A 27,786-nucleotide genomic window follows, 5' to 3' on the forward strand; every position below is an offset into this window, starting at 1 on the left:
TTTTAAAATAAGCCGACTTCATAATGAATCATAAAGATGATGAAAAGAAATTTTTAAAATAATAAAATGTGTAGAAACTATAAGCATGACAGCTTGGAAAGTTTCGATTTTGCAGTAATAGGCGATTACGATACGATGACCTTTAGAGTTTGAGGAACTCATGCACTTTTTGAGTTTGTTTCTAAATTTAAACCGAAGGATTCTACAATTATCCAGTACGCCAAAATTATTACGAGACATTACTTCCTCCTTTGTTTAACCAAGTCAATCAAGCAGTAAATTCTTTTGAGTGCAATAATATGCTCAATTACTAGTACATTGGAAAAAAGTTAAACTCGTAACTTCAACTTTCAGATAGATTTGTTTATTAATCGTCTGCTCAAATATGATGGCGGGATATTTTTATTTCTAAGCAGTGAAAGCTACTAATATGACATCAATTTTCAACCGATTTAATAGTGATCACTGTAATGACTACGTATTGGAGGCCTCTGTGGATAATACTCGCAATTTAGCTCAATTATTGAAAGCTATTCATTTTAGAGATGTAATAATTATTGCTATTTTCTGTAACTCATTTCTTTTTCCATAACAACAAGTATTATAAAGAAGAGAATCTTCACAACACTCATTAAATTGGCTTAGTAATAATGCTTAATTTCGTTTAATTTATACAATGAAATGATTGCGAGCTCTAATGATGTATTGAAAAAATATGTGTGATTGGCTATGCCTTTATTTCGGAATTTAATCTTAAATTATATCTTCTAAAACTAATGATTCAGACAGTTTCCAACACTTCAAAGGATCTGTAGTTATAATAGAAAAAACTAGTATAAAGCAAAATAAACAATAATTTAAGTTAAGAACACAATAAAAGTATTGGAAAATGTTGTGGTGGCAAAGTGATAATGAAGTGCGGAAGTACAGTGATATTCTGCAAGCTCTTGAAATAAATACTATATACGTTTTATAATGTTGCTTTCTTGAATAACGTTATAATTTCAAATTTGTTTTTGTAATTTATGTGTAGATTATAATTATAATTATGTTTACTTTAAAATTCACCTGATAATTGCTATGCAAGCCAAAAAAAATTTTTTTTTTCTAATTATATGACCTAAAACCTTTTGGTTAAGTTCAAGAAGCATTCTTTCATGTTTTTTATTTAATGGGGAAATTTTTTTTATCAGTACCTTGACTAAAATGACATCCAGGCAGTAGTGGGATGATATATTTCTGTAATGTGATCTGTCACGTCAACTACAATCGCTAAGGGGCCAAATAGATTTTAAAACTGCACATTTTTTTGAACAAAAGGGGAGATTTCCCTATCGTGATGTGTGGCAGAATAATCGCCGAGTCTTGGCAACATCTGGGCAGCGGCCCACGAGAAATAAAAAAAACATTACAAAAAGGGGTCAAAGGTTATACCTCAAAATTACCCATGGGGAAACCTCTACATGTTTTTTTTTTTTAAATATTCCCAATTAAAACCTTGGCGATTATAGTTGGTGTGGCAGATCACATTACTGAAATATCCCCCTGTAGCGTGTGAATAACTAAAGAAAAACTAATTTTAAATGTACAACTTTTTCAAAATTCAATTTCTCAGGAACTGTTTAGTGATTTCAGTCAAATTTTGTAAATTGCTGTGTAAAATTAAATTCTTTAAAATAGTGTGAAAATTTGTTTACCATACAATTTAAAAATTTTTGCACTATAATAAAGTAAAATGATAAATAATTCTTAAAAAATTTTTTTTGCATAGAATTGTTTTTGGACAAACGAATTTTATAATTATGTAAAAAAAAAATTTCAATTCACTTAAAAAATTCCCCTGATATGGCAAAATGTGCAAAAAGTAAAATTAACATGAAGGGATTCACTCTTTAAACTGCACTACGTTGGCGGAAGTGTCTGATTTCGTAACATAAACTTCTACATTAGTCAATTAGCATATTTGAGAGTACCCCCGTGAATCATTAAGGTTGAACTCTAGTTTGTGAAAATCCAATCATAGACCAAAACTTATTCAGGGTGATTCAATCATCTTTTCTTTTTATTTTTCCTCCTTTTTTTTGTTCAGAGTATATACTCCAAGGGCGGCACCAGTAGGGGGGCAATTGCACCCCTGTCGGGCATGGTCAGCCCCCCCCCCCATCGGGAAAATAGTTTGGTCGCATTTTTTTCTAAATTATGTCAAAAATACAATTACAAATGCCTAATAAAATATTTTGTAGTTGATTTTTCATTTTTTTATTTTTAAGAATTACAACAAAAATTAGTAAAATACATTGTAAATTCTATGTAATTCTAGTTTCACTGCACTACTCATAACTTTGCCCATACCTTGTTAAACTAGAGACCGGATGCGATTAGACACGGGTGAAATTGACGACTTTTCGAAGTCCCTTAGAAATCCTTTCCCACAGACGCATCTTCATTTTCTTGGAAACTTATCTTCCAAATTGCTATTCTTTCTTCTGGAGAAAGGGGATACCTCTTTGCTGGGGGAATAACTGACAAAAGCTTGAGGGATAGAAAGAAACGCAGGTCCTCTTCTTTTTTATGTAATGTGTTTATCAATGGTTTATGGGATCACATAATTGCTTTTTGAAATTTTCAAGCAAAATGAAAGTATAAGAATAAAATAAAATTTATTTAATTTTTTAATCCTTTTTTTTCATATTTGTAAATGAAGAAAATCATTTACTTATTCGGATTCAAGGTTTATATTTTAATCAACGCAATAAATATGCAGTCGGAAAAAAAGGAAAACAGTAACAAAATATTTTTAATTTATTATTATTTTTTATCATTTTCTTATAGTAAAAAGATTGTTGATTGATTCAGAAAAACAATTAAACTGTTCATATTCAATATCTTAAAATATATATTAATCAACATAACAGATTCTCATTGACTTATTTTATGTACAGTGCATGAACTGGAAAAGGAAACACCTTGATTACTTTTTATTTAATCATATTTTCATGTAGAAAGAGTCAATACCATATTTTAAGTTACGAAAATGAACAGAAAAGCGCATTCTGTTCTAGATAAAAATACAAGTTCGTCTATAGTTTTGGGTTTTTAATTTTCAAAATGCGGAAACAGCCGCAATCTGGAAGATATGGTCTGAAGTTATGGCAAAGAGAGAGTTGGAAAGTTTGGGTCCTTTGATTTTAACTTCACTCTTCTATTATCTCGAGAACTTTTTGAGTGTATTGAAAAATGTTTGCATAAAATTTCAAAAAGCATTTTATACAAAAATTTTTAAGCAAAAATAATTTTAAATAATTATTTGTTATTTTTTATTAGTTTATTAAATAATAGTAATATATATTGAATTGTATGTTCTACATATTTTTACATCCTTTTAATTTCAAAATACTTTCAGAGAGATCGATCAATTAGTTTCTGAGTTATCAAATTTTAAAAAAGTCAGCTTAAAATTTTATTTATCTCGAATTATTCAACCTATTTCATTAAAATTTTGTATTTCGCAAATTAAAATTACATTCCGTAAAATTATATAAAAATTTGTATATCTTGCTATTTTATCCGTCGTTGAACAACCGCCCCAATTTTCGAGTTTATGACTACTAATGTTTAACTCCGTAGCCTTGTAATTTTGAACCAATCCAGAAAACAAGGAAACTCCTGGGTAAGTACCCCCAGAGGTATTGATTTGTTATGGGTACATGGAGGACTTTGCGACTCGACAGATTTAACGTGCATCAGTCGCCATTTACTACGCGGGGATTTCAAAAATCGGGATTCAGAATTTTTCCAGCGCATGTTATAAATATAAATATATTTTATAACTATTTAAAACTAAATTTTTTGCATGGCATCACCTTTGGAAAAACGAATCTTTGCAATTGTATGGGAAATGTTTTCGATTCAATCAAAAAGCAAAACGTTCTTGAGATATGACGAGATTGAGATATTATCATTATTATCATTGAGCTATTATTTCGAAACTATTACTATGCAATTACTATGAAATTAACAAAAGAGGACAAAATGAAAGACGTTTTTATTTATATCTGATATTAATATTGAAAGTGAACATCATTTCACCTTATTTTCCTCTTTCAATCATAATCCTTAAAATTATCAAAGCATATATATATGGATAACCATCAGCTAAATTATCTTTCTATATAAAAAAGAAAAGTTATTTTGCTATTATCAGCAATGTTGACATATACTTCAAATGAATGTCAAGTGCGCAATAAAATAAATGGACCCACCAGAATAAATTTTAATCTTAAGCTCGGATCTTCATGTTCTAGGATTCATTCTTAATGGATCGAGAGGGTGACATCAAATATACTAATTAATTAGTCCAAACAATATTTTAAGTTAGGAAATTAGACACAAAAACGTTATCCGATTAAACATACCTTTCTTCGACGGATTCGGATTTCTGACCCCTAAAATATAGTAGTTTCAATCTAGAAATATTGTTTTAATAGTTTTTTCAGGCACGCGCTTGAAAGTTAGGAATCTTTAATGTTAACTTTAGTTTTTTCGTATTTCACTATATCCCAATTTCTTTTAAGCGAATTGAAAAAGTTTTGCATACAATTCCAGTCAGATCAATCAATTCCTATTCGTTTCTCTAAAGATAATTTCATGCGAAATGAAACTTTTAGTAAACATTTATTATTGCTTTATTTAAGTCGAGAAACTTAAGAAATGTAAGGTGTACAATTTTTTCATCATTTGCAAATTTGAATGTCAAAATACAAAATCTAAGCAAAATCGGTCAAATAAGTCCTGAGAAATAAAAATAAAACTCATATTTTTCGAAATTTGGTCCCCTAACTTCTTAATTTTTAGTGTCCATTTTTTGTGACTTAAAATTCGTAACTATGAAAGCAAATTTAAATTGTAAAGGAAAAAATGTTTCGCCTTGACATGTGGTAAACAATAATCAATTAACTGTGTGAAAGGTTATTCGTTGCAGGCGTATGTCAATATGCAAAAAGCTTCTGAAGGGCGAAACAGAAATCTTGGTAGAAAGTGTGCTTTCAGCTTTGCAAAGAAACGAAAACGTAGGCAGACAAACAGCAGCCATGTGTGGCAATTTTTTTTAAAAATGTAAGTTAGTTAACATTCGTTTCTCGGAGTCAAATTTAAAATTTGTAAATTGAAAAATAATTACAAATTTAAGTTATATTGTTTGAATCTTATATTTTAAGCCGATAGACTTATTCTTTTTCTCAAATGGAGAAATTAGCATTTTACCGGACATAGATGTTCACTTTAAAAGCATCTTTGAAAAGAAAAAGGAATCGCAAGGAGAAATTTTAAAAGTCTCTTTGTATTTATTTACAATATATATTAACATCGAATCCCCTGAATAAAATAGCCTTTTTTTTTTGTCCGTAAAATTATACTATGTAACAATTAGAAAAAAATTCGAATTTTACAATTTTATGGGCATAACCATTTCGAAGTTCGTTCAAAACGGGGCATGATATCTTCAGATGGAATATGTGGATGCAAAAAATGTACTTTAAACTTAATTTGCAAAACATTTCAATGATTCAAAAGCCAATCGATGCATATAAAAATAACATTTTATATCAAAATGTTCATGAAATTTCAAATTTTTATTAACAAATAATTTTTGTGTTATAAGAGTAAGAAGCATAGAAATTTTTTGAAATTGCGGTTACTCCTGCTACTATTTTTCTTCATTACAGGAATAATTTTTACGCCTACAATGTATGGTAAATTGCACCATGCAGTACAAAATACATCGATAACAGAAAAAAAAATTAGATTTAAATTTACATTAAAAGGAATCTGCACATTATGGTATCAATATTAGTGATTTTAGATTCTTAAAAACACACTTGAAAAAAATGACGTGAGAAAAAAATGTAAAGTATAAAATTCGTTTTAATTTAAATATTTTGAATTAATTTATTTGAGCCCCCCTGTCGGGGGAGTCTTGACCCCTTGTCGGGCAGAGTCTGGCGCCACCCTTGATATACTCCCACTTTTCTAACTTCTTATTATGCATTTAAATTAGAAGAGTTTATAAATATTTTAAGTATGGAGTTAGGCTTTTTAATGATAGAAATAAACAAAGCTCTTCTCTCCCCCTTCCCTAAAGAGGAATGATTTTTCTTTCCAATTTTAAGCTTTTTTTTTTTAAAAAGTAATATCTGTGCTGCTGATTCTTCAAATAAAATAGAAAAATGAGGCGAAAAATGTGCTTTTATTCAAGGCAGAGAATATTCAACTTGTCTTCTGCTTACATTTTCATTTTTTTCCTCATTTTCATATTGACATCTATTTTATTATACTAAATATTCTAGTTCATTAAATGTCATTTAACAAGTAATTCAGCATTATTGTTTAAAAATGAATATTTATTATTGTTTTTTTATTAAATATCATATATTGTTTACCTGATAGACCTGTTATATAAAGAAGAAGAAAATAATGAAGTCCTTGATTTTTCTGGATATGGAACTTTCCACCTTTTCAAAATTCTATTTCTTGAACTAACAAAAATTGATTTTTATGAAATGCCATATTTATTAAATCAGACTAGTCATCTTGTGAATGGTATTTTGAAATTGTTGTTAGTTTTAATTTTACATTACTTATTTATCTAGGTTGCAATAGTTTGTGCAACATCTGATGGATTGAAAGTTACAGTTGAGGATACTAAATCAGTTCAAGGAAATGCCTATATTCAATCAGCACTCTTTCATGATTACAATGTCAAAAAACAGTCTGTGATATTTAAAGTTAACTTAAGTCTATTGCTGGTAAGGATACCTTACTTCTCCCTTTATTTGACCCAATGAATTTCTATCACTCATAACATATAAATCTATTAAAACTTCCAACGATTCAATAAGATGAATTGGAAATTCTGAAAAAAATATTTTAATCATAAGCAATATCAGTAGATTGGAAAGTTTTTTGTTTGGATTTCGATGAGAAAATTTCTTATCTGAGTGAGCCTTTATAAAATAACTTTTAAATTTATATCAAGCATAAGTGACAGTTGCTTTTTATTGCCTCGCATTGTAGTTGGCATAATCAGGGTTCTATACAGCAATGACCTTAACATGCTAAAATTTGTAGTAAACATTTTATAAAGTCACAAATTTTTACTATCGCAATTATCTACCAGGAAGTAGATTATGTTAGATAGTCAGAAATAACGAAATGAATTTTACACAAAATCATTTATTAGAATGTATAACGAGGACAAATGAGGAATTAAATTCTTAACATACACAAAGAGTTATGCTTTTTAGGCTGCAGATCAATTATCTTAACAAACTGATGTTATACTATTACAATTTTAAAGATTGCTAGACTAACGTAGTAAATTGCATGCTACACAGCCTGCTCACATTTTTTACTATGTTCTGAATCAAGGTTGGCTGGTTCAAACTATGTAATTTAGATTAATGTAATGTATCAGAGTAATGTAATTTACACCAGAGTTTAAAATAAGCGGGTTTTTTAAAAAAAAAAAAAAAAAAAGGAATGAAAAACAAGTCTGATTCTTTTAAGAAATACTTTAATAATTTTTTTTATTATTTATGCTAATGAGTTCCATTTAATTATAACGAAATGAAAAAGATTTACAATTTTGAGTTGAATTTCCAATGGGAATCCGTATTATTTCACGTAAACAAAACTGCAATTTTTACGTAATGTTTAGGTAGAAATTTTTTTCCTCAAAAATATTTATGTTTACTAAGTTGGCATTTTGTATGGAAGAAACCGATTTCTTTCAAGACAGTGGAAGAAACAGGGCAAAATGGAAGGAACAAAAAATGGCCAATATATTTTTTTAACAATAAGTATTATAAGAGTAACTCAAATTTAAACATATTAAATTTAATATAGTAGCATAAAGTTTAAATTTTTTATGTACTTTTGAAAAAATATTTATTTATTAATTAGTTTTTTGGAGAATTTAGAAATTTGTTCATCCTATTTCAGAGTTGGTTTGAGTATTCATACTTAACTTTATTTGATTATAAAAATCAGTATGCTATTTATACGTCAGAATTCGATATGTTTTTTTTTTCCTGTTTAGTATGTAATTTTTTAATTTGGTAATATTAATAAAATTTAATTATGTTATTTTAATAGTTTATATTATAGTAAAATTACCAGTTTTACTGTTTAATATAAAATATACTGTCTTGTCCTTTTAATCGAACCCTTCACAAATTTGTTTATCTTCATTATTGTTTTGTTAATTGAATAAACCCTTCCCAGGGCAGAAAACAAAGAAGATGGATGTAAACAAATTAAGTTTTGTCTTCGGCAGACGATTCTTCCATTATTCGCCAAAATAAATATTCTGCGTTCAGCAGTATAAGCTAAATACCAAATATTTGTATGTTGCATCTCTAATTTAGAAGCAGCAATTTGCCGTTTATTTTTGAAACTTTAATTTTTTTATTATAATTTTACAGTGCTGAGCATAATCTTATATCTATTTACAATTTAAAAACTCCTTGAAAAAGTTTTTTGCAAAAATTTCCCTATTTGCACAAATTCGTAAAAGCAGGACCCTGGTTGAAAGAATGTGAGTAATTTTTTCACAATTTCACGAAAATCGGACCTTTCACAAAATGTCTGGACAGACCCCTGATAAGTTATATTCTCTAATCAAGATGGAACATAGTGCATTTATAGCTTTTGTGAAACCAGAAGTAATATATGATGCCTAAAATATAAAAAACAAACACACTTAATAACTTTTGATCAAATGATTGAATATTCACGTACATGGACTCAATCTTACTGGCTCAAGGATCTAACCTTAAATATGCTAATAAATTTGTGCAGACAATATTTTAAGATACGAACGAAATAAAATGCAAAAATATCCTTTCTCTGCATAAACATAATTTTTTTTCAATGGATTTGGATTCTTGACTCTCAAAATTTGGATAGTAACTGCAATCTAGAAAATATAGTTCCAATAGTTTACGCAGGAAACTGATTGAAAATTCGAAGTTCTTAATGTTAATTTCACTTTCTTCGGCATATTTTTTTTCTTAAACAAGTAATAGTTTTAAATTTTTATTTCTCAAGAACTATTTGACCAATTTTCTTTAAATATTTTTTTTTTAAATTAAAATTACATAGATTAAATTGGTGTTGAAATTTTCACCTCTTATAATTGTAAAAAATTATTTTTATATGAAATTTACCTTTTGATAAACAAGCTTTATATTAGTCTGCAAAAAATGTTTGAATCCAGAGTTATGGCAAAGTACACAGAAAGTGAAATTATCATTATCATATCCATTGCTCGCCTGCCTAAACCATATTTTCCAAATTGCGATTTGTCTTTAACATGTTAAATTAATTATTCAATAAATAAATGCATGTAAAAAGGGATTGTGTTATTATATTCAAAAATTGTATCTGTTTGAAAAAATTAGCAAAAAGAAAAAGTTTTAATAAAATAGTTGATAAGATTAAACTGACGGAATTTTTTATATTTATTTAAAACAGTTGTTTTTGTTATTTTAGTTTAATATGTTTTTGTTGCATACTATTATCATTATTTTTATTATTGTTCCTGATATTCTGTTTTATAATATTGTTAAAATTATGCTTAACTGCAGTTGTTAATTCTAACATCAATTACAGTTTTTAAATAAACTTACTAAACTTAAAACTAACTCTTTAAGTATATTGTGATATACATTTGAATTAACAAACTATATTATTCAGAATAATTTATTATTCAATATCTTGATTAAATATCTAATAATTTAATATGCTACAACTGATAATTTCAGATATGATATTTCTTACTATTGTGTATAGTCTAACTACTAAATTTGATCTCCATTTCCTACTGTTTTTTTAACTATATTTTTTCTCTAAAATTTGTAGTCACATGCAAATAAAACCATGGCTATGTATTTCGACTCTTTAAATACTTTGAAGCTAGTCAGTAGAAATCATGCTATAAGTTAGTCATTATTGTAAACGTAGTGTTATCCCTGACGCAGTATGGCAGGAAATCGAACAGCAACACTGAAAAAAACCTGCTATAGTCCTTTTGGGTGCATCCAAAAATTGACATGTTTTATTTTTATAATTAGTTTTTCCAAAACAGCTTAGTTCAAATAGAGTTAGGATGTAAGAAGGAAGAAGTTCGATGAAGTTTGCTTATGCAATGCAGAGTTTTTTTTTAACAATTAATTAATGTTTATGATTTTGAAAGAAAGAAAAAATTAATTGTATTGTCGATCAAAATGGGTTGTAGGTGGCGTAGAGCAGAACTCTCTACCTATGGCAACACTTCACATGCTTTCCCCATTAGCATGTAGAGAGTCATAGAGGGAGGAAGTATGGTAGTTTCTCTCTTGATTTTCATATAGATTAAAATCTTTTAAGTTGGAAAACTATATGGAACTGAAAACTACATTAATCATAGTTCTAAAGAAAAGCATCACGGAAATTTTAAAAAATATTTTTATTAAATAAAAAGGAAAATTATTAGGAAAAGGGAAAATATCGTAGTACATTCCTATACAACTGAAAAGAGGAGGAGAGGGAAGGGAGCAGGGTTAAAGGCATGAAATCGGTCTCTCCCCAGATGGCGTATTCGAGCGTTGCGATCGCCAATTTTAAAAGCAGTTTTAAAGTTTAAAAATTAAATTGTTTTGCAAAAAAGAAAAAATTTGTATATCACAAAAACATATTTAAAAAAATAAATAAATCATTTTTTTTATTTATTTATTTAAGGGAGTGTGAGAAAAATTTAGAATCTATTTTGTGACATATTTTAAAAGGAAGCTTATTTCCATTGTTACAAAAATAAATCAGTATAGAAAGTGAACTAATTAACTAATGATTAACTAATCATGAACTAATTAATCTGTCAAGCATTTTATTACAAAATCGATTCTCTAGAAAGATTGTAAATATAAAGAGTAATAAATTGAAAATAAAGTTTTCTGATTTCTTATTATTGCAATTTTATTTATTGTGTTTCTTTTTTGTTATGGATGACTACTGCATCAAATAACTTTTTTAAAAAGGTTTAATCAAATTTGAGAAAATGAAAAAATCTTTATTTCTAGGTAAAAAGGGAGAAAAAATGCAAATGATGCATTTGTCATCCTTCTAAAAATATAGAACGCCTCTTATGAAAAACTTTCTTTATCTGCATTTGTTACATTTATAGGAGTATATTAAATATTTATATGTATATATTTACATCTTAATAATAATGTATATTTAGCTTGGATTTTTCCATTAGTATTTTGTAAAATTGTTGAATTAAATTAGCTGAACTATTGTGATAATGAACTATTCTTCTTAAATGTTGTTTTTGGTTTTAAAATAACAGTGTTATGCAGCATTCTATGTAACATTTATAGCTTATTTTCTCATGAACTAATTAAGATTTATTATATCTAGAGTAGAGTACCACTCGCCATTGGCAATCAAATGTTTAAGACTGGCTTTTGAAATCTTGAGTTTTATATTAAAGTTGATATGCTTAGATTGACATTTGGCAATCAAATATTTAAGGCTGGCTCTTAAAATCTTGAGTTTTATATTAAAGTTGATATGCTTAGATTGATCCATTTTTATCCCCCCCCCCCACTTTTTTTTCCTTTTTTTTTGCTTTGGAAAGTATCAATCCTTTCAATGTCTGAGTTTAAATGAGAGTCAGAAAAATTCTGTAAACAATGTAAGATGAATTTGTAAAAATAAGCTTTTACAATTTACTTTAAACATTTCGAATTAAAGATGTCTTTCTCTTCATCATATATTAAAAATTTTGTAAAATTCATTTGAAAATTTTTTATTGAGAAAATCATTAAAACTTCATGAATTTGCTTATTTCATGCTTGTTATGCTGTGAATATATTAATGTGGTTACTGATATTAAATATTGGTTTCAATTAATAACATTTCATATTCAAAGTATAATACAAACTTCTAACTTTGGGGCTGTTTTTTTTACTTTATGGTATTTTATTTCATATAGTAATATTTTGAAAAATATTTTAGGAATGCCTTAATATTTTCGGTACCAAGAATAATCCAGGATCAATAGCTACAGTGAAAATTTGCTATTCTGGTTATGGATCGCCTTTAGTGTTGTTGTAAGATGTTATTTTGATAAAAATCTGCAGTTTTGAATTCAATTTATCAAAATGTAAAGATTTTTTTCTTGTTATTATTAAAAACTTGTTACTTTTGTATAAGTTATATTTAATAATTTAATGCGGGTGTCCCCAAACTAAGATGATAACACAATTTAAGATGATAAAGATACCTAAAATTTCCCAATAACTAAAATAATTTAATGGGTTTTTCACTACGAATTTTTAAGGGTAATCTAGATGAGGGGTCTCCAAAGTTTTCATCCTTAGGTCCATACTGTAAGTTCCAATACTGTAAGGTCTTCCTGTAAGTCCATGCTATAAGGTCCTCCAGTAAGTTCCAAAACCCTTTTTCTGGACATCTGGAGGTCAAATGTGGAATTTAACATCTAATGGTCCTTTTGCAAGTGTAGTATAACTATTCAACATTCTAGGGAAAACCGTTTGTTGTGAAATAAGTTTGCTATAAAAAACATCTTTGAACCACCCAAAGCCCATTTGTAGCATTTTGATTTAACTAAATTAATTTTCTGATTTTTTATTCAAGCATTCTTTAGGATAATCGAGACAAGGGGTCTTTCCAGCCTTAGGGCCATACCACAACTTTTAAAATAAAATTTTTCATATTTGTGATAATTACCATATCATTGTATTTTAAATTACTCAAAATATTAGCATAAATGTAAAATGAAATGTATTAAATTTTTACCATTATAAAAAACTAGAGAATTAACTATGGAGAATTAATATCATGTATATTTCAGAAATCGTGGAACAAAACACATAATAATAGAACAAAATAATCAAATGTAATACAAATCAACTTAATTTCTTCTCATCGAAACATTCATAAAATAAAACAACCTGCATCAGTTATTTTTTGTTAATCCCTAAAATTTTAATGTGGCCCATTAATAATATGACCCATGTAATAAGATAAACATACAAAGAAAACAAGGAATGAAATAAGAAGAAGACAATGTTTCTTTGAAGATACGAAGAAAAATTTTTTTAAAAATTAAAAAGGAGGAAAAATTAATGAAAAGATTTGAACTCTATTGTTGATATTTATAGTTGATTTATTTTTTAAATTTCTTAACAGGGAGATCTTTCATGTATTGTAAAAGCTAAATTTATCCTTAAACTTCGGTTTGTCATAGGTTTCAGTTTTTTTTTTTCTGTTAACTTCATTTAATGCTGTTCTTCAGCTTCTGATCTAGATTTCTTGCAATTGTTTTATATTTAAAAAAAATTTTATAATTTAGTTTTGCTCCTATTCTTTCCCTAATAATTGGCAATCTATTTTAATATAATTTCCACTTTTTCACCACCTTAGGTCTTACACTTATCTCTTCTAAACATCTGTTGTTGTTTTTTTATCTCTCTCTTTTTTTATTATCTTATTCACTCACTCTTTTTTTATTATCTTGTTCAAGTTTCTATCTCTTCCCATTTGATTTTCCCGTTGCTATAACCTGTTTGTCTTTTATTTTCTTCTGTCATTCTGTGTTTTAACTTTACTAAAGTTCATCTTTACGGAACGGAAGTTAAAGTATATCTGTTTTTGTGCTTTATTTATAATGTTTAGCTTTATTCTTAAAATAATAATTGTTTAATTATATTATCATATACTATGATAAATAAAAAATTATGTTCATATTGAGATGTTCAGTGCACAAAATAATAAAAGGATCACCATAAGTAACTTTTAATCTAATGACCGGATCTTCGCATTCTGGGACTCATTCTTATTGGTTCGTGGGGGTAACCTCAAATATGCTAATTAATTAGTGCAGATATTATTTTAAGGTAAGAAATCAAACACAAAAACTTACTTTCTCTGAATAAACATACCTTTTTTTGGACAGATTTGGATTTTTGACCTCCAAAATATGGTATCCATAGTTAGCTCAGGAGAGCAATCTGAAGTTTGGACCCCATAATATTAATTTTACTTTTTGCGTATTTCACTATATCTTTAGAACTTTTTAAGGGAATTGAAAAAGTTTTGCACACAATTATAAATTTCTTTATCTAAGGATAATTCCATGCAAAAAATACTTTTTAGTAAACATTTATTATTTTATTTAATATTAGTCGAAGAAATTTTTAATTTTAAGTTATGCAATTTTTTACACCATTTTAAAGAATATAATTTTACATGATTAAATACAAAATTTGAGTGATGTCAGTCAAGTAGTTTTTGAGAAATCGAATTTCAAAAAAGTTGTATTTTAGAAATTCAATTTCTCAGGAACCATTTTGACTGATTTTGTTCAAATTTTGTATTTTGCCATGTAAAATTATATTCTTTAAAATGATGTGAAAAATTGCATACCTTACTATTTGAAATTTGTTTGACTAATATTAAATAAAATAATAAATGTTTATTATATGTTATTTTTTGTATGGAATTTTTTTTTTTTTTTTTTTTTTTTGATAAATGAATTTTACAATTGTATGGAGAAAGTTTTCAATTCGGTTAAAAAAAACTTTTGAGATATGGTGAAATATGCAAAAAGTAAAGTTATCATTAAGGGGTTCAAATTTTGGACCGCTCTCCTAACCAAACTATTTGGACCATTATTTTTGGTTCATTGCTGCTATCCCCTATGTTTTGCGGATCAGAAATTCAAAGCCGTCGAAAAAAAGATAAGTTTAATCAGAAAAAGTACGTTTTTGTGTTTGATTTCGTGACTTAAAATATCGTGTGCAATTATTAGTTAGCATATTTGAGGTCAACCCCTCAAACCATTAAGAATAAGTCCTAAAACGTGAAGATCGGATCATTAAACAAAAAGTTATTAAGGGTGGTCTTTTTTATTTTGCGCACTGTATATCACATACCTATATGAAATTTTGTGCTTACGTGAAATTTATTTTTATTTCTTGTTATATTTGAAACTTCAATAGGATCGAAGAAAATGGCGTGGTTACAGATTGCAAACTTCAAACATTGGAACCTGAAGACATTTTAGATTTTGAATTTACACCTTCAAAAGTAGTGAATAAAATAATAATGCAGGTGAGCAAAATTGCTTGTTTATAATATACTGGTTCCCTGTGGCAGAATTTTTTTAGGCTATCTGCCACAAACCAAAACTAGCACTAATATCTTTTGCAAAATACTTTTAATAATAACAAATAAACATGTTACTAATTTAATTTAAATTAACAGAAATGTGTTTACAAAAAGAAAAAAAAATGGATGAAATAAAATTTTATATTCAATGAAATATTTAATTCAAATAAATATGTATTTTTTTTTTTTTTTTTTATCATGGGTGATATTTTCCCATTTTGTAAGAGGAAAACACGCTAATTATTTCCTTTTTCGCATTTCGTGAATCATCTCATAAAAAAATTCAAAATAAAAATCTTTAAATTCGTAGCAGTAACTTCCAAAAAAACTTCCAGCGAAATCTTGCGAATTGAACTCTTTAAGAAGGGGGGTACTAAATGTGTGTTTCGTTTCGAGATCCAGTTGTTGTAATAAACAATATCTTATTAAAAATTTGGGATTAACTGCGGGAAAATAAATGCCCCCTAAAAGACAAAAGCGATAGAATCATTGCTTTAAAAATGAAATATTCATAAGCACGATTTGAATTTCCCATATTGTCAGAAATATATCAGGATATTTAAAAACCACAGGAAAATCAATATCAATAACTGCCGAAAATACTAACATCCGAGATTCTCTCAGAATATCATATTTGTATGTCAACAACTCAAAAAAGAGAAACGAAGTTTCTGATTAAATGAGTTTACTTAAAAACATTAGTAATAAAAAATGTCACAAGCAGAGTGACGAAAAGAAAAGAAGGAATACCCAAGTGATCTTGAACTTGGATATGAATTTGGCCGAATGTGGACATCTCACTTCTTCATCTGGTATCTGGCCCTAGGGCTACTGAGACTAGTGGCTTTAGGTTAGGGGGGGGGGAGCATTGGCGGTTTACTAACATAAGGTTAGTTATCTGTAGAGGTAATTACTGGGAAAGTCCCCTGAGTCAATAGCATGTGTAAAATACAATAAATTGAAAAAGAAAATATATAAAAAATTATTTACAGATTAAGTAGTTGTGAAATAGGAAAAGTATCATATATTTACATATTAACATTATTTACATAATTTGATGTTTGTATTATTTAGAGTGATCCTCTGTTATAACGATGACCCGGTCGTGCCGGGTTGCTCATCGTACTAATGTTAATAGTCCTACAGCTTGCCCGAATCGGACCCTACAGGGTTGCTCCTTCACCGGGTTCGCCGTAGGGCTAGAGTCATGTTTGTGTATGTCAATTGTTTGCGATCTTAAAGTACTTGGATAAGATCCCATCTGAGAGTAAGAAATTAGTAATGGAGTTTTTGGTATCTCGTATCAGTTCTTTGTTGAAGATTAGATTAAAATCTGCTGTTGTGCTATTCATAGCTGAGCTAAAGAAGCTGGCGCTTAATTTGTTCATGTATTCATTAATAGATTCTAATTCGAGATCTCTTCTAAGGGCTTTTTTACTGATGTGCCATGGTACTCCTGTAATTCTTCGTATGATCTTATTTTGTATAACTTCTAATTTGTTGATTTGAGTGTTGTTGAGACATCTCCAGGCGAGACTGGCGTATGCAATGATAGGATGGATACAGGAAATGTATAATAGTCTTTTCAGGTTTAGTGGTAGCTGCGATTTTGCGTTAAGCAGTGATCTAAGGCATGAGAAGGCTGCAAGCGATTTATTCTTGATTTTGTCTACATGATCGTTCCAATTTAGTTTATCATTGATAGTAAGTCCGAGATAATCGGCTTTTTGCGCAATTGGTAGGTTGTTTGAGAAGAGAGAGACTTTACTTGTGATACGTTTGTGTCTCTTCTTTTTTCTTATTATCATCAGTTTTGATTTATCCGCATTTATAGAAATTTTATTTTTGGCGCACCAATCTTCGATGGGTGGCATACCCAAATGATCTGCTTCAACAGAAGCTTAAATACAGATAACGGGTCACGTCATGATCCACGCAAAAACGACCAACAGCAAATGAAAATAAACTGGCCGTTCCCCGCAGACCATGTTGACCATGAGACCACCGACGCAAGTTGAATGCATGAGATCGACGACGGAAAATCGAACCTCATACCTTTTAGCCTCTATTTGTCTAACAAATACAATTGAAACACTACATGGATTTGCGATAGTATCGGCATAAAGTGATCGAGTCAAAAAGTAATTATTTAAGTGTGCAATTTAAATGTTATCTGTAGAAAAAATATTAACTGAGAAATAACCGGGCATTTAAAAGCCCTGTGGAATTCTGTAGTACATATTAGCAATAAAAAGTTGAAAAAAACGATGAAATCATCACAATAAAAGTAAATAATTGATTTGAGTTTTGCATATAATTAAATTGTATAAAAAACATTGGGATAAATTTTTTTTCTTTTTAAAATGTGAAAATACGTAACAATAACTGTCAAAGGAACGATTGAAATACCGAATGGATTAAAGAGAATATCGGCGCAAAATGAGCGTGCCAAAGAATGATTTCTTGAATCCATGATTCAAATTTCGCATGCCGTAATAATATTTGTATATTTCAAAAATTAACTAGAATATAAATAATAACTGAGCGATGAAAGACATCGGAATTTCGAAAAAACAAAGCAAAAATTCTTAGCAATAATTGCCAATTTTTTTGCAAATTTGCTTCTTGATTTACATTTGCAAGTAAAAATTGCTTTAGAGTTTTTATGCTTTGTATCGCTTGATCAGCTGTTGGCACGTCTTCTGATATTTCATCGTCATCCGCACTATCGTTGGAATCAGGCATTAAATCACTTATGGAAGAGATTTCTGAAGTAATGTGTCACAGTCGATGTATGCATTATTGACTTCCGGAAGATCCTCAACTTCAGACACGCTACCTTCTTCTTCTTCCAAAACAACATTGCTCTCCTCCTCCGATATTGAAAATCCTGCTTTATTGAATCCATCTATTATGAACTTTCGGTCGACACTGTCCCAAGCTGAAGATATCAAATTAAGAGTCTTAAGAATATTAATTTTTGCCTCAGAAGCATCCTGAAAGTCACCAGAATCAAGAAATATTAGAGATTTTCTAACCAGTTGCTTCCTGTAACTCTCTTTAAATGATCGTGTAATTCCTAAATCCAGTGGTTGAAGTTTGCTCGTGCAGTTAGCTGGAAAAAACTCTATTCGCACGTTTTTCAATTTAAGGTTTAAATGAGCAGTGCATTGGTCTAGGAATAAAATTATGTTGCGCTTTTGAAAACTCATTTTCTTATCCAGTTTTCGAAGGAATTTTTTTAAATAATGCTTGCGTCATCCATGCTTTTTTGTTTGAAGCGCAATCGGTAGGAAAGCTTTTGATATTTTTGAAACACCGTGGTTTCTTTGCTCTACCGATCACAAGAGGCGTTAACTTTTGGCTTCCATCGGCATTTGCACAGAGCAAAACAGTCAAGCGCATTTTTTAAAGCTTTCCTCCATGGCAATTTTCACCTTTAATTGTAATGTCTTGTTTGGCAATTGGTTGAAAAACAATCCCGTTTTGTCCACATTAAATATGTTACTTGGATTATAGCCCTTTAATAAATTTGGCAGAGTTTCTTGTTTCCCCTGTTGCACAGTTGTCATATCCACACTATCGGATTCGCAACAGATAGATTTGAAGCATAAATTGTTCCTTTTTTTTAATAGATCGATCCAGCCATTTGATGCACTGAAGCCTTTGAGTTTAAGCCTTTCATCAATTTCAAGCCCCTTTTCTCTCAGGATGGATCCATTTATCTTTGCTGCTCTGCCTTCCTTGAACCAGTTCATTAAAAAATTTTCGAACTCATCATAAAGAGATGTTTTAAGGGTTTTTCTCTTCTTGGCATATTTTCCGAGTTTTTCAGCATTTAGTTCTACTAAAGCTTCTTGCTTTAAAATCATTTGCAAAGTTGAATAAGCAATACCCAAAGATTTAGCAAGATCAACTTTAGTGCCAAGAAATACTTTAGCTTTTTCGATGATTTCAGCTTTTTCGGCCAGAGAAAAGCATTTTCGTTTCGACATCTTATTTTGAGTAAAGAGCATGATGACTGAGGTTTCGAAAATGAGAAAAAATGCTATAGCTTTCAAACTCGAACAAAACCGACTGAAAATCTCTTTTGGTATGCTAGCACGGAAAAATGAGTAAAACCATTTCGATTAGAATATTAAAAAAATTTTGATTTGTTTGTAGCAAAACGCATTAAGCGGGATTTTCATAAAAGGGGTAACGCAAAATCCGGGATTTTTTAACATTATCGGTATGGGCAATTTTCACGGATCAGCAGAAAATGATGTAAGGAGCAGGATAATGTACAAAACGGACAACGTAAAATCGGGGTTTCACCATATATATATATGTAATAACAGGATACATCCCTGTTATCATTGGTTTTGTTTAGCTCAAATAATTCAGTCGTGAGCCAACGTACGTCTTCAATAGTTTTATTTAAAGGTAGGCTGTTGGTGGTAATAGCTCACACCCATTTCTCCACACTGGAGGGGGAGGACAGCATTCTCGGACAATTCCGGCATATTTTATCAGGATCACATCATGTTGAAAAAGACAAGCAAAAACTATTGCTCCTGCATTATATAATAGCAGAAAATGAGGTAAAAAGGCTCAGTCATTGCATACCTTCTATTTCTACGCATCACCGAAAATCATTTAATGCTTCCTAATATGGAAGTGAAAGAGGGTAAGATTTTAAAAATAATTCCTCCTTTGAAATATAAATCTAATTATAATTCATTGGTATGTTTTCAGCCATGAAGTCCCAAATAGAATATCTCTACACCTATTCTTTACCAACGACATTTTATGAAAAGAATTACAGTGTAACGTCCCATATCCGGACGTCCCTTTTCCGGAAGGGTCAATTTCCCGGACACTTTTTAACAATCAAAATAAACAAACATTTCTCCATCTTCCCCACTCTCTTAAAAAAAAAAAAAAGGTATTTTGACAGGTTTTTTCCTTTCTTAGCTTCTAGTTATCTATGCATTAAACCCATAAATCAACAGAAAAAAGAACAGAAGATCTACCAAGACCGTACCGTTAGTAACGCTCCTCCTCAGGAATGCAGGAAAGGGGGGGGAGATTTGTTTTCAAAAGAGCACAATTGAGTCCCCTCCCCCCTTCTTTCCTGTGCAGCTGGCTAGTAAAAGAGGCATTTCCTGGAACCTTTTTGATAAAGTGTTAGGGAAAGAAGTACTGTGAAAAAGGGTAAACACAGCAAACGTTAAAGTGGAGGGGGAATCCCCTTTAGTCACACAAGAAAAAATAAAGAGAACCCAATCAGCATGCCACGCCCTTATGCTTGATTGATAGCCAATGACAGGAGAGAAAATAAGAACTTGTCACTTCCCCCCCTTCAACTTGAATGGCAAGAAGGAAATGAATTTTGCTTCTTCACCTACCCACCTTAATGAATGAATGACGGGAATTCCCCTTCTTGCTTGAAACGTTCTAGTTCAAAATGGCGGAGAGAGCAATTAATATTTTCATAACTGTAAATTTTTTTAGTTTCCTATATTTATTTTTATAATAACAATAATTATTTTTTTAAAATATTTTGTTTTTGATTGATTAGATATCATTCTAATACTAAAACATTATTGCCCGAAAAATAATGCTATTTAATTTCTGCTTCTTAGATTCAGATCATTTTAATCTCTGTTTACCTTGGGGGTCTATTATACGGAAAAATCGATTGTCCGGACTTCGGAAAGTCCCGCCGATTCCGGATACGCGACTTTCCACTGTATTACATATATATGTATATATACATACATGACTAAAAGAACAGGATTTCTAAAATGGAACTATTTTTTCAACTTTTTAGATTTCAGTTTTTTGTCCCCCTCATATTTTCTAATTGAAATTCTAACTGAAACTAGTCATAATCAAGTTTTTTTATTCTTAAATAAGAGTAAAAATCAGGAACATTTTTTTCCCTATGATGCATGTGAAAGGAATCTGTTGAAAAATGAAGTACAAGTTTTGTTATATAATAATCCTGGAGAAAAAAAAATCTTTTGAAAATCTGAGTAGAAAAGAAACTAACATTTTTTCATTTTTCTTTAATTTTTTTTCATTATTCCCTAATAAGAATAGAAAAATCAGGAACATTTCTTTTCCCGCTAATGATCGTAAAAGGCATCTTGTGAATATCATTATGGAGAAAAAATTTATTTTGAACATTTCTGCAGAAAAGGAATTTTTTACATTATTTTTTACTTTTCGTCCTTCTCAATTAAGAATAAAAAAATCATGAACATTTCTTTCCCCTCCATTGTGCAAAAAAGGCATATTTTAAATATAATTTTAGAAAAAAAAAATTTTGAAAATTTCTGCAGAAATAAAAACCAAATTTTTTACTTCCTAAAGGAGAATTCTTTGTGAAAGAACTCTCTGTAACGTTCTGGACAATGTGTCTGTGTCACCGCGATTCTGCCACGGGGTACTGGGCTATTTTGTGAGCTCTTCAGCTACATCTAGTGATTTTCCCAATTTATAGTGCACTAACCGATTTTGTCAACTGTTGTAAATTGTTAAAAAATGTTAAAATAGATAAATAATTGAAAAAGGATTTTTTTTTCTTTTAAATGTTTCTATGAATTAACTATTTTTTGTAATGTCTTAATATTCTTATTTTATGCTATAAAGTTCGGAAAATTAATGATAATAATGGAAAAATAGAATTTAAAGGAAAACTGTCCAGCAGAATTCCTTCCTCTTAATTTCCAAAGGTTATAGCTTAAAAGTGGTGTTTAAGTATACTAAAATGACCAGCATAAGACTTCTTACCTTAGTAACTGTACTGTACTTACTTTAGTAACTGTATTTTGAAAAGTATATAAAGCATGAGAAAAGTTGTATAACATTATTGATTTAAATGAAATCGACACTTTAATGCAAAGAAAAAGTGTGACATAGGATCATTTATGTTAGCCTAAAGGTACCTTTATTTTTGATGTTCTATTAAGCTTTGTACAGAGAAAATAAAGATATCTTGTGATTAACTAGTTTTTTGTTACATAATAGTGTAAGAAATTGAACACAAACATACTTTAAGCAGTTTTTCTTATCATTATTTTTTGTGACTATTTTTAATAAAACAATGATGCTTTCTTTCGCTCTATCTTGTTACGTTAGAACTCATTCTTTCAAGTGTTTCATTATACCCTGACAGCAGTTTTATAACTCTAGCTGTCCCCATTTGAAAGGGTAACTTATCATAGAAGAGATGTTTAAGTAAAAACAAAGTTATTGTTATGTAAGCAAAAAATTTTAATTAGTTTTATAATTGAAATTAAAAAAATAACTTAATATTTAAATTATATTTTTACTTTCTTTGTTTTGAATTTGTACTGTTTCCTAAGCAAATCTTTGTTTTAAAACAGTCAGAAATATTGAAAGAAGCCTGGTCTGATTTAGACATGAATAGTGAAGTTTTAGAAATTTTAATGTCACCTTCTGAACCCTACTTTCAACTTACAACTAAAGGCAGCCTCGCTACAATACACGTAAGATTTTTGAGAGCTTCATTTCTTCCTAATACTTAAATAATATACTTTTAAAACAAGATTTCTCCCTTTTTAATTAGATCAATATATCTAAAGATTCAGACATGATTGAATCATTTGAATGTACAGATGAAGTAAAAAATAGGTAAGACCCACTCTTGGCTGGTCACAAATATTTAAAGCATCATTTTATAAATTTGTTTTACAATAATTTTGACTGCCACTAAAACCTGATTACCTTGCTATGAAGTTTTAAGTGCTGAAAAAAAGTAAGCAAAATGTACTGGTCCTAATTGTTTGTGTACCACTTTAAATATGGCAAATAACTGTATTAGCATCCATGACATATATTTTACTATTGATATTAATTAAATTAATTTTTTAAAAAATACGCTTCTTGATAACTTGAGTTAAAATATTTTTATGTTTATAAATTTAGTTAAGAATATATTGAACCTGCATACTGTTCCAATATCTATCATTATTTATTCATTCAAAATGAAGAAATCGTTTTGTGAATTCTGCTATGGATCTATTCAAATTACTTTGGCCTCATTAATGACTGAGAAAATGTGTTTGCTATTTATCCTATTTTTTTCCAAATATTCTGAGGATCAGTCATCTTTTCTGTAATAATATCACTAAAAACTTCAGACATTTCTGTTGTTTTGACTAAATTATCTTTATAACTGCACAGCTTCTTTTTTAATATAAAAATTTGGATATGATATCCTGGTGCCTGCCGTGTTTGTTATAATTCAAATACATTTGGCAACAACTGAGTAATTATATTATAAACTTTAAATATTGTGCAAATTTACAAAATACATTTAAAATTTATCTATAGATTTACAGACCAGACTTAAGACAACCATAAAGTAGGAATTATTTGAGATCAGAACTTTCATCTCTATTTTTTCTATCAAAAATAGTATTTACTAACAATTGTATGCAGTTATTAATCTTGTATTATAGTTGGTTTAAAAAATTAAGTGTTTTTGTAAAGTATTGTATTAAAATAAATTATATTATATTAGTATATTAAAGGAAAAATATTAGAATCAAACATTGCGTTAATTGCAAATTTATTTTATAAATTTTGAAAACAAATTTAATTTTTAAAAAAAATTCTGAGAATTTCGGAAAATTTTCTTCTCTGTTTTAGAGCTTGAAATTTTTTGAAACTTCTTTCTTTTGATTTATTAGCTTTTCGTTTTCTCATGAATTTAAAGCATTTCTAGCATGTGTGAATGGAGAAAAAAAAAGAACTTTAGTCACTTAAAACATATAAAATCAACTACAGTGAAACCTCTTGGGAGCGATCACTCTCTCTTCCAAAGTAAAATTATCGTTAATGGAGGTGGGTCGTTCTTAGATGTTACCTCCATTGATTTCAAAATATTATCGAAGTGAAATGATTTTTCGCAAGTAAATGTAATTTTACTCATTGTCATTTTATTGATGCAGAAATGCCACTTGCGTTGGAAAACAGGATCGACGAATAAAATTTAGTGCCAGTAAAAATGACCTCTACTGATATAATTATGTGTAAAAACAAATTTATCAATTATGAATGATAGAACTATTTTAAGTATATAAACAATAATGTTTTTTGTACAAGTTAGCATTTATTTTCATATCCTAAAAATTAGTTTACTTTAAAAAATGAGAGGTTTGTTTGTTTGAGATGCTTAGTTTTTTTCTGAAATAACTTTTTTTTTCTGATTTAACTTTCAACTCTAAAACTAAATCATTGAGAACATCGTCTTATGTGCACTCTGACTGTAATATAAGATTGTGAATCTCTTACAGAGATTGTCAAAAGGAGCTCTCTGAATAAGAGCCACTCACAAATATCTTAAATACATTTGAATCTACTTATTTGTTTTTTTTAATATTTTTTATTTTGATATTTTTTCGTGTTTCCTTATTCGACCTTTTCAGCATTTCGTGCGGAGGTCTACCATTTGCCTGGAAAAGGTTTTGATGGTCTTCGTCAACACAAAGTCGTTGGAAAAAACTCCCAAAAATGGTCGTAAAAAGAGGTGATCTTTCCTGAAAGTTTCACTGTATTCTGAAAAAGGGAGTTGACTCCTCCCAAAAAACAGTAATATGTGACAGCAGTTTGAGTTTGTTGTTTTTATTCTAAGTGAAATAACCTCTGTCGATTAAGTTATTTCCCCCAAAATAATATAACTTTTTAATTAAAAATATTCTAATTGTTTGTAGCTAACATATTTCAAATACGTTGTTAACTAAACACATTACGTATGTTTCTGCTATTTATTTAAATAGATGAAAAAAATCATTATATCTTAATAAAAATCTTTTTGAAAAATGACTCTTCATTTCAGGTATCAAATATTTTTAATAAAACCATCACTAAGAGCTCTCGTTCAGTCATCAAAAGTATCTATACGTATCGATGACCGGGGATTCTTGTGTATGCAATACATGATTAAAGTTGAAGGTTTACAATGTTGTTTTGTTGAATATCTTGTAAGTATAAAATAATAATAATTAGTTATGATGAAGGGCATGATTTATAAGCTGTAAAAAAAATCGCTTTTTTAATTAAAATTGTGAAATAAAGAGGTGGTTTTCGAAATTTGCTTGTTATATTATTGCAAATTTAGAAAAAAAATTACAAACTTTGTTTTACAATTGTTTCAGTTTTCTTACAATTTATAGGCATATTGTTATTTACTCAATTAATATGAAACCAACTGACAAGATTATCAAAATGTTCTATGCCAATATTTGTTAAGCAATTATCTATGTGCATAGAATGAGGAACCTGCATGCTTTTTTTTTTTATGTTTTAAAATGAAACATCATGCCATTTTATAAAGATAGACACCAATTTCAGACCGGTGCGATAACTAGTTATGTTGTTATTAATAGTTAAAATCGCTCAATTAGCCCCACACCCTAAATCGCTGCTAGGTTTCCCATCCGCTCTGATGATGTCGCAGTATGGTACAACCACGACTCTCATCATGTTGTGAAGCGGTGAAAGCATATGCCGCCCGAGTATAAATTCTGAAAAATGGCTCCAAGCAAAACGTACAAGTGTTGCATTGTACCATGTGCAATACATTACCATGTTCTACCTTAAACACGGCAAATAAATTTTTTTTAATGTACCAAAAGGAGAAAAAAGACAAATTTGGTGCAAAGCCGTCAAACGCGATGAAAAAAATACTCGCAAATTGTCTGCAACTACTGCATTATACTGTTGCTAAGACCATTTTACAGTAACTTACTTAATTATAATTTAATTCTATAAGATTCTTTTCCTGATTGATAAGCTTCTCTGAATGAATAATTCATTATACTGAATTAAAATGTTTATGAAATGTTGTTCAGATCACTTTCTTTCTTTTTTTTTCTTTTTTTTTTTTAAATGAAAGGATTTTATTCTTAGAGTTTCTTTAAAGTTAAAAAAACATTTTATCTAGAAGAAAAAATTATCAAAATTAAAATGAAAAATTATAAGGGTCTAGCATTATTTACATATTTTCAACAAAAAAATTTAAAGAAAATAATTTATAAGTTAATAATAAAAAAAGAATTTTTTTTTTAAATTTTATTTGCCTAAAAACTTATAATTCCAGGTCATATACCATTCATTCCATTCCCTCTAATTGGGATCAACTCATTAAATAAAAAACTTTCAAAACAGTTCAGACTTTTATATATAGACAAATATAAATAAAAATTTATCGGTATAAATGAAGAAAAATGAATTTATTTCAAAAGTTATTGATAAAAATGTAGTTTCGAAATTTATTTTTTCATTCCTCAATTTTATTTCATTGTGCTGAAAGATGCCCACAAAAATTTTCTCAAAGGGGAGGATGCAACTGATATGCACTACATATATATTTAAACTATATATATAATATAAACATGAAAGAAAAACAATTATTTAAAAATGCAGTTCAATTTGAAACGCCTTTGTAACACACTTCTAGATAAGAAGCTTGGTTTCACTCCTCCTGTTTGCTGAGTTACTATACTTTGACGTCATAAGCAAACCCCGCCTCATTTTGTGTCACGTGAAGTTAGTTTCGTTTTGGGCTAATTTTAAGTTAAGTTTTTTTTTAATATTCGGATCAGTTTTTAATTCTGAATTGATTTTAGAGAGTTTTAAGATATAGACTATTTAAAATAATCAACATTCTGTGATTACCCAATGCACGCAGGTTCCCCATTGTAGAGATATATTTAGAAAAGGAACACAGAACAGGGTACTAAACTGATGTAGAAAACGATATAGTACAATCTGTTAGATAATGTTTCCTTTCTCATCCCTGTCATTCTTCCAATTCAGTGAATGTCTTACAAAAATTGCATTTTGCCCATTTAAAGAGAAACTCTGTATCAAAAAGTTGGTAAATATATTTTTCTTTTTTTTTTATGAAATGGGCCTACCGTGTTAATCTTATAAATGTGTTTTTGTATTAACATTAACTAATGATGTTAACAATAGATGAATATTTTTAAGCAATAAAAAGGAGCTAATACAATTTTATAAACTCCCTTTAAAGATTAAAATATGAGGACAAAATGTTATAACACCGATGTTAAAATTTTTTACTTAACTTGTTTCCTTGATTCCATAAAATAATATATTGAATGAAATTCTTAAATTTTTGATTCTACACAATTGGAGGCTTTTTAATATACAGGCAAATTTTAACTGAATATCTATGCTTTCACTCACTTCCCATTTTACTGCTCCACTAATAATTATTTTGAGTATGTAAACTGTAATGATTTAATAATGACAAGTATCCATATTTATTGCAACTGTTTTTGCTACTAATTGTGTATTAAAACTATGGTTTGTAAGAAGTAACCAAATAAGATTCTTATATATTTATTCTTTTCTAGTGCTCTCCAAATATAGACGATGACTAACAACTGTGAAATCAATGTATGGACTTGTGTTTATTCATTATGTTTTATTAAAATTTCTATTTATTATACAAATATGTCACAAACAATTACTTGCTTTTATGAAATCACAATGCTATATTATCATTTTCTT

The 27,786-nt window shown here is 28.8% G+C and overlaps 2 protein-coding genes across 4 annotated transcripts in view; one reads left to right on the plus strand and one right to left on the minus strand.

Annotated features, from left to right (window-relative positions):
- Positions 1-247, minus strand: part of LOC107451919 (clathrin heavy chain 2) — a 31,992-nt gene extending 31,745 nt beyond the window's left edge. The window contains exon 1 of one of the 2 annotated variants that reach the window (XM_016068161.5): positions 1-247. The gene's annotated coding sequence lies outside the window, so the exon portion shown is untranslated. The other variant, XM_016068174.5, reaches the window with a different exon arrangement.
- On the plus strand, positions 141-27,728 carry Rad1 (Radiation insensitive 1). Of its 2 annotated transcripts, XM_043050107.3 has the most exons (8): positions 141-547; positions 6,648-6,803; positions 12,055-12,149; positions 15,063-15,174; positions 22,608-22,730; positions 22,811-22,875; positions 25,085-25,229; positions 27,630-27,728. In XM_043050107.3, exons 1-8 carry the CDS (start codon positions 431-433, stop codon positions 27,654-27,656), a joined length of 840 nt encoding a protein of 279 aa, XP_042906041.2. In that variant the 5' UTR covers positions 141-430; the 3' UTR covers positions 27,657-27,728. The 2 variants fall into 2 exon arrangements, with proteins under 2 accessions (XP_042906041.2, XP_087011217.1); XM_087155091.1 differs by lacking the exon at positions 6,648-6,803 and having other exon boundaries at positions 290-547.
- The last annotated feature ends 58 nt before the right edge of the window (positions 27,729-27,786 follow it).

Source organism: Parasteatoda tepidariorum, chromosome 2, assembly GCF_982258835.1.
Source record: "Parasteatoda tepidariorum strain Cologne lab strain chromosome 2, Ptep-v5.0, whole genome shotgun sequence".
Lineage (NCBI taxonomy): Eukaryota > Metazoa > Arthropoda > Arachnida > Araneae > Theridiidae > Parasteatoda > Parasteatoda tepidariorum.

Excerpts from the sequence above, each read along its gene's own strand:
- Rad1 (XM_043050107.3), top strand. The coding sequence starts at position 431 with ATGACATCAATTTTCAACCGATTTAATAGTGATCACTGTAATGACTAC. Across the intron at positions 22,731-22,810 it reads GCAGCCTCGCTACAATACAC|ATCAATATATCTAAAGATTC; the intron begins GTAAGATTTTTG and ends CTTTTTAATTAG. Across the intron at positions 22,876-25,084 it reads ACAGATGAAGTAAAAAATAG|GTATCAAATATTTTTAATAA; the intron begins GTAAGACCCACT and ends TCTTCATTTCAG.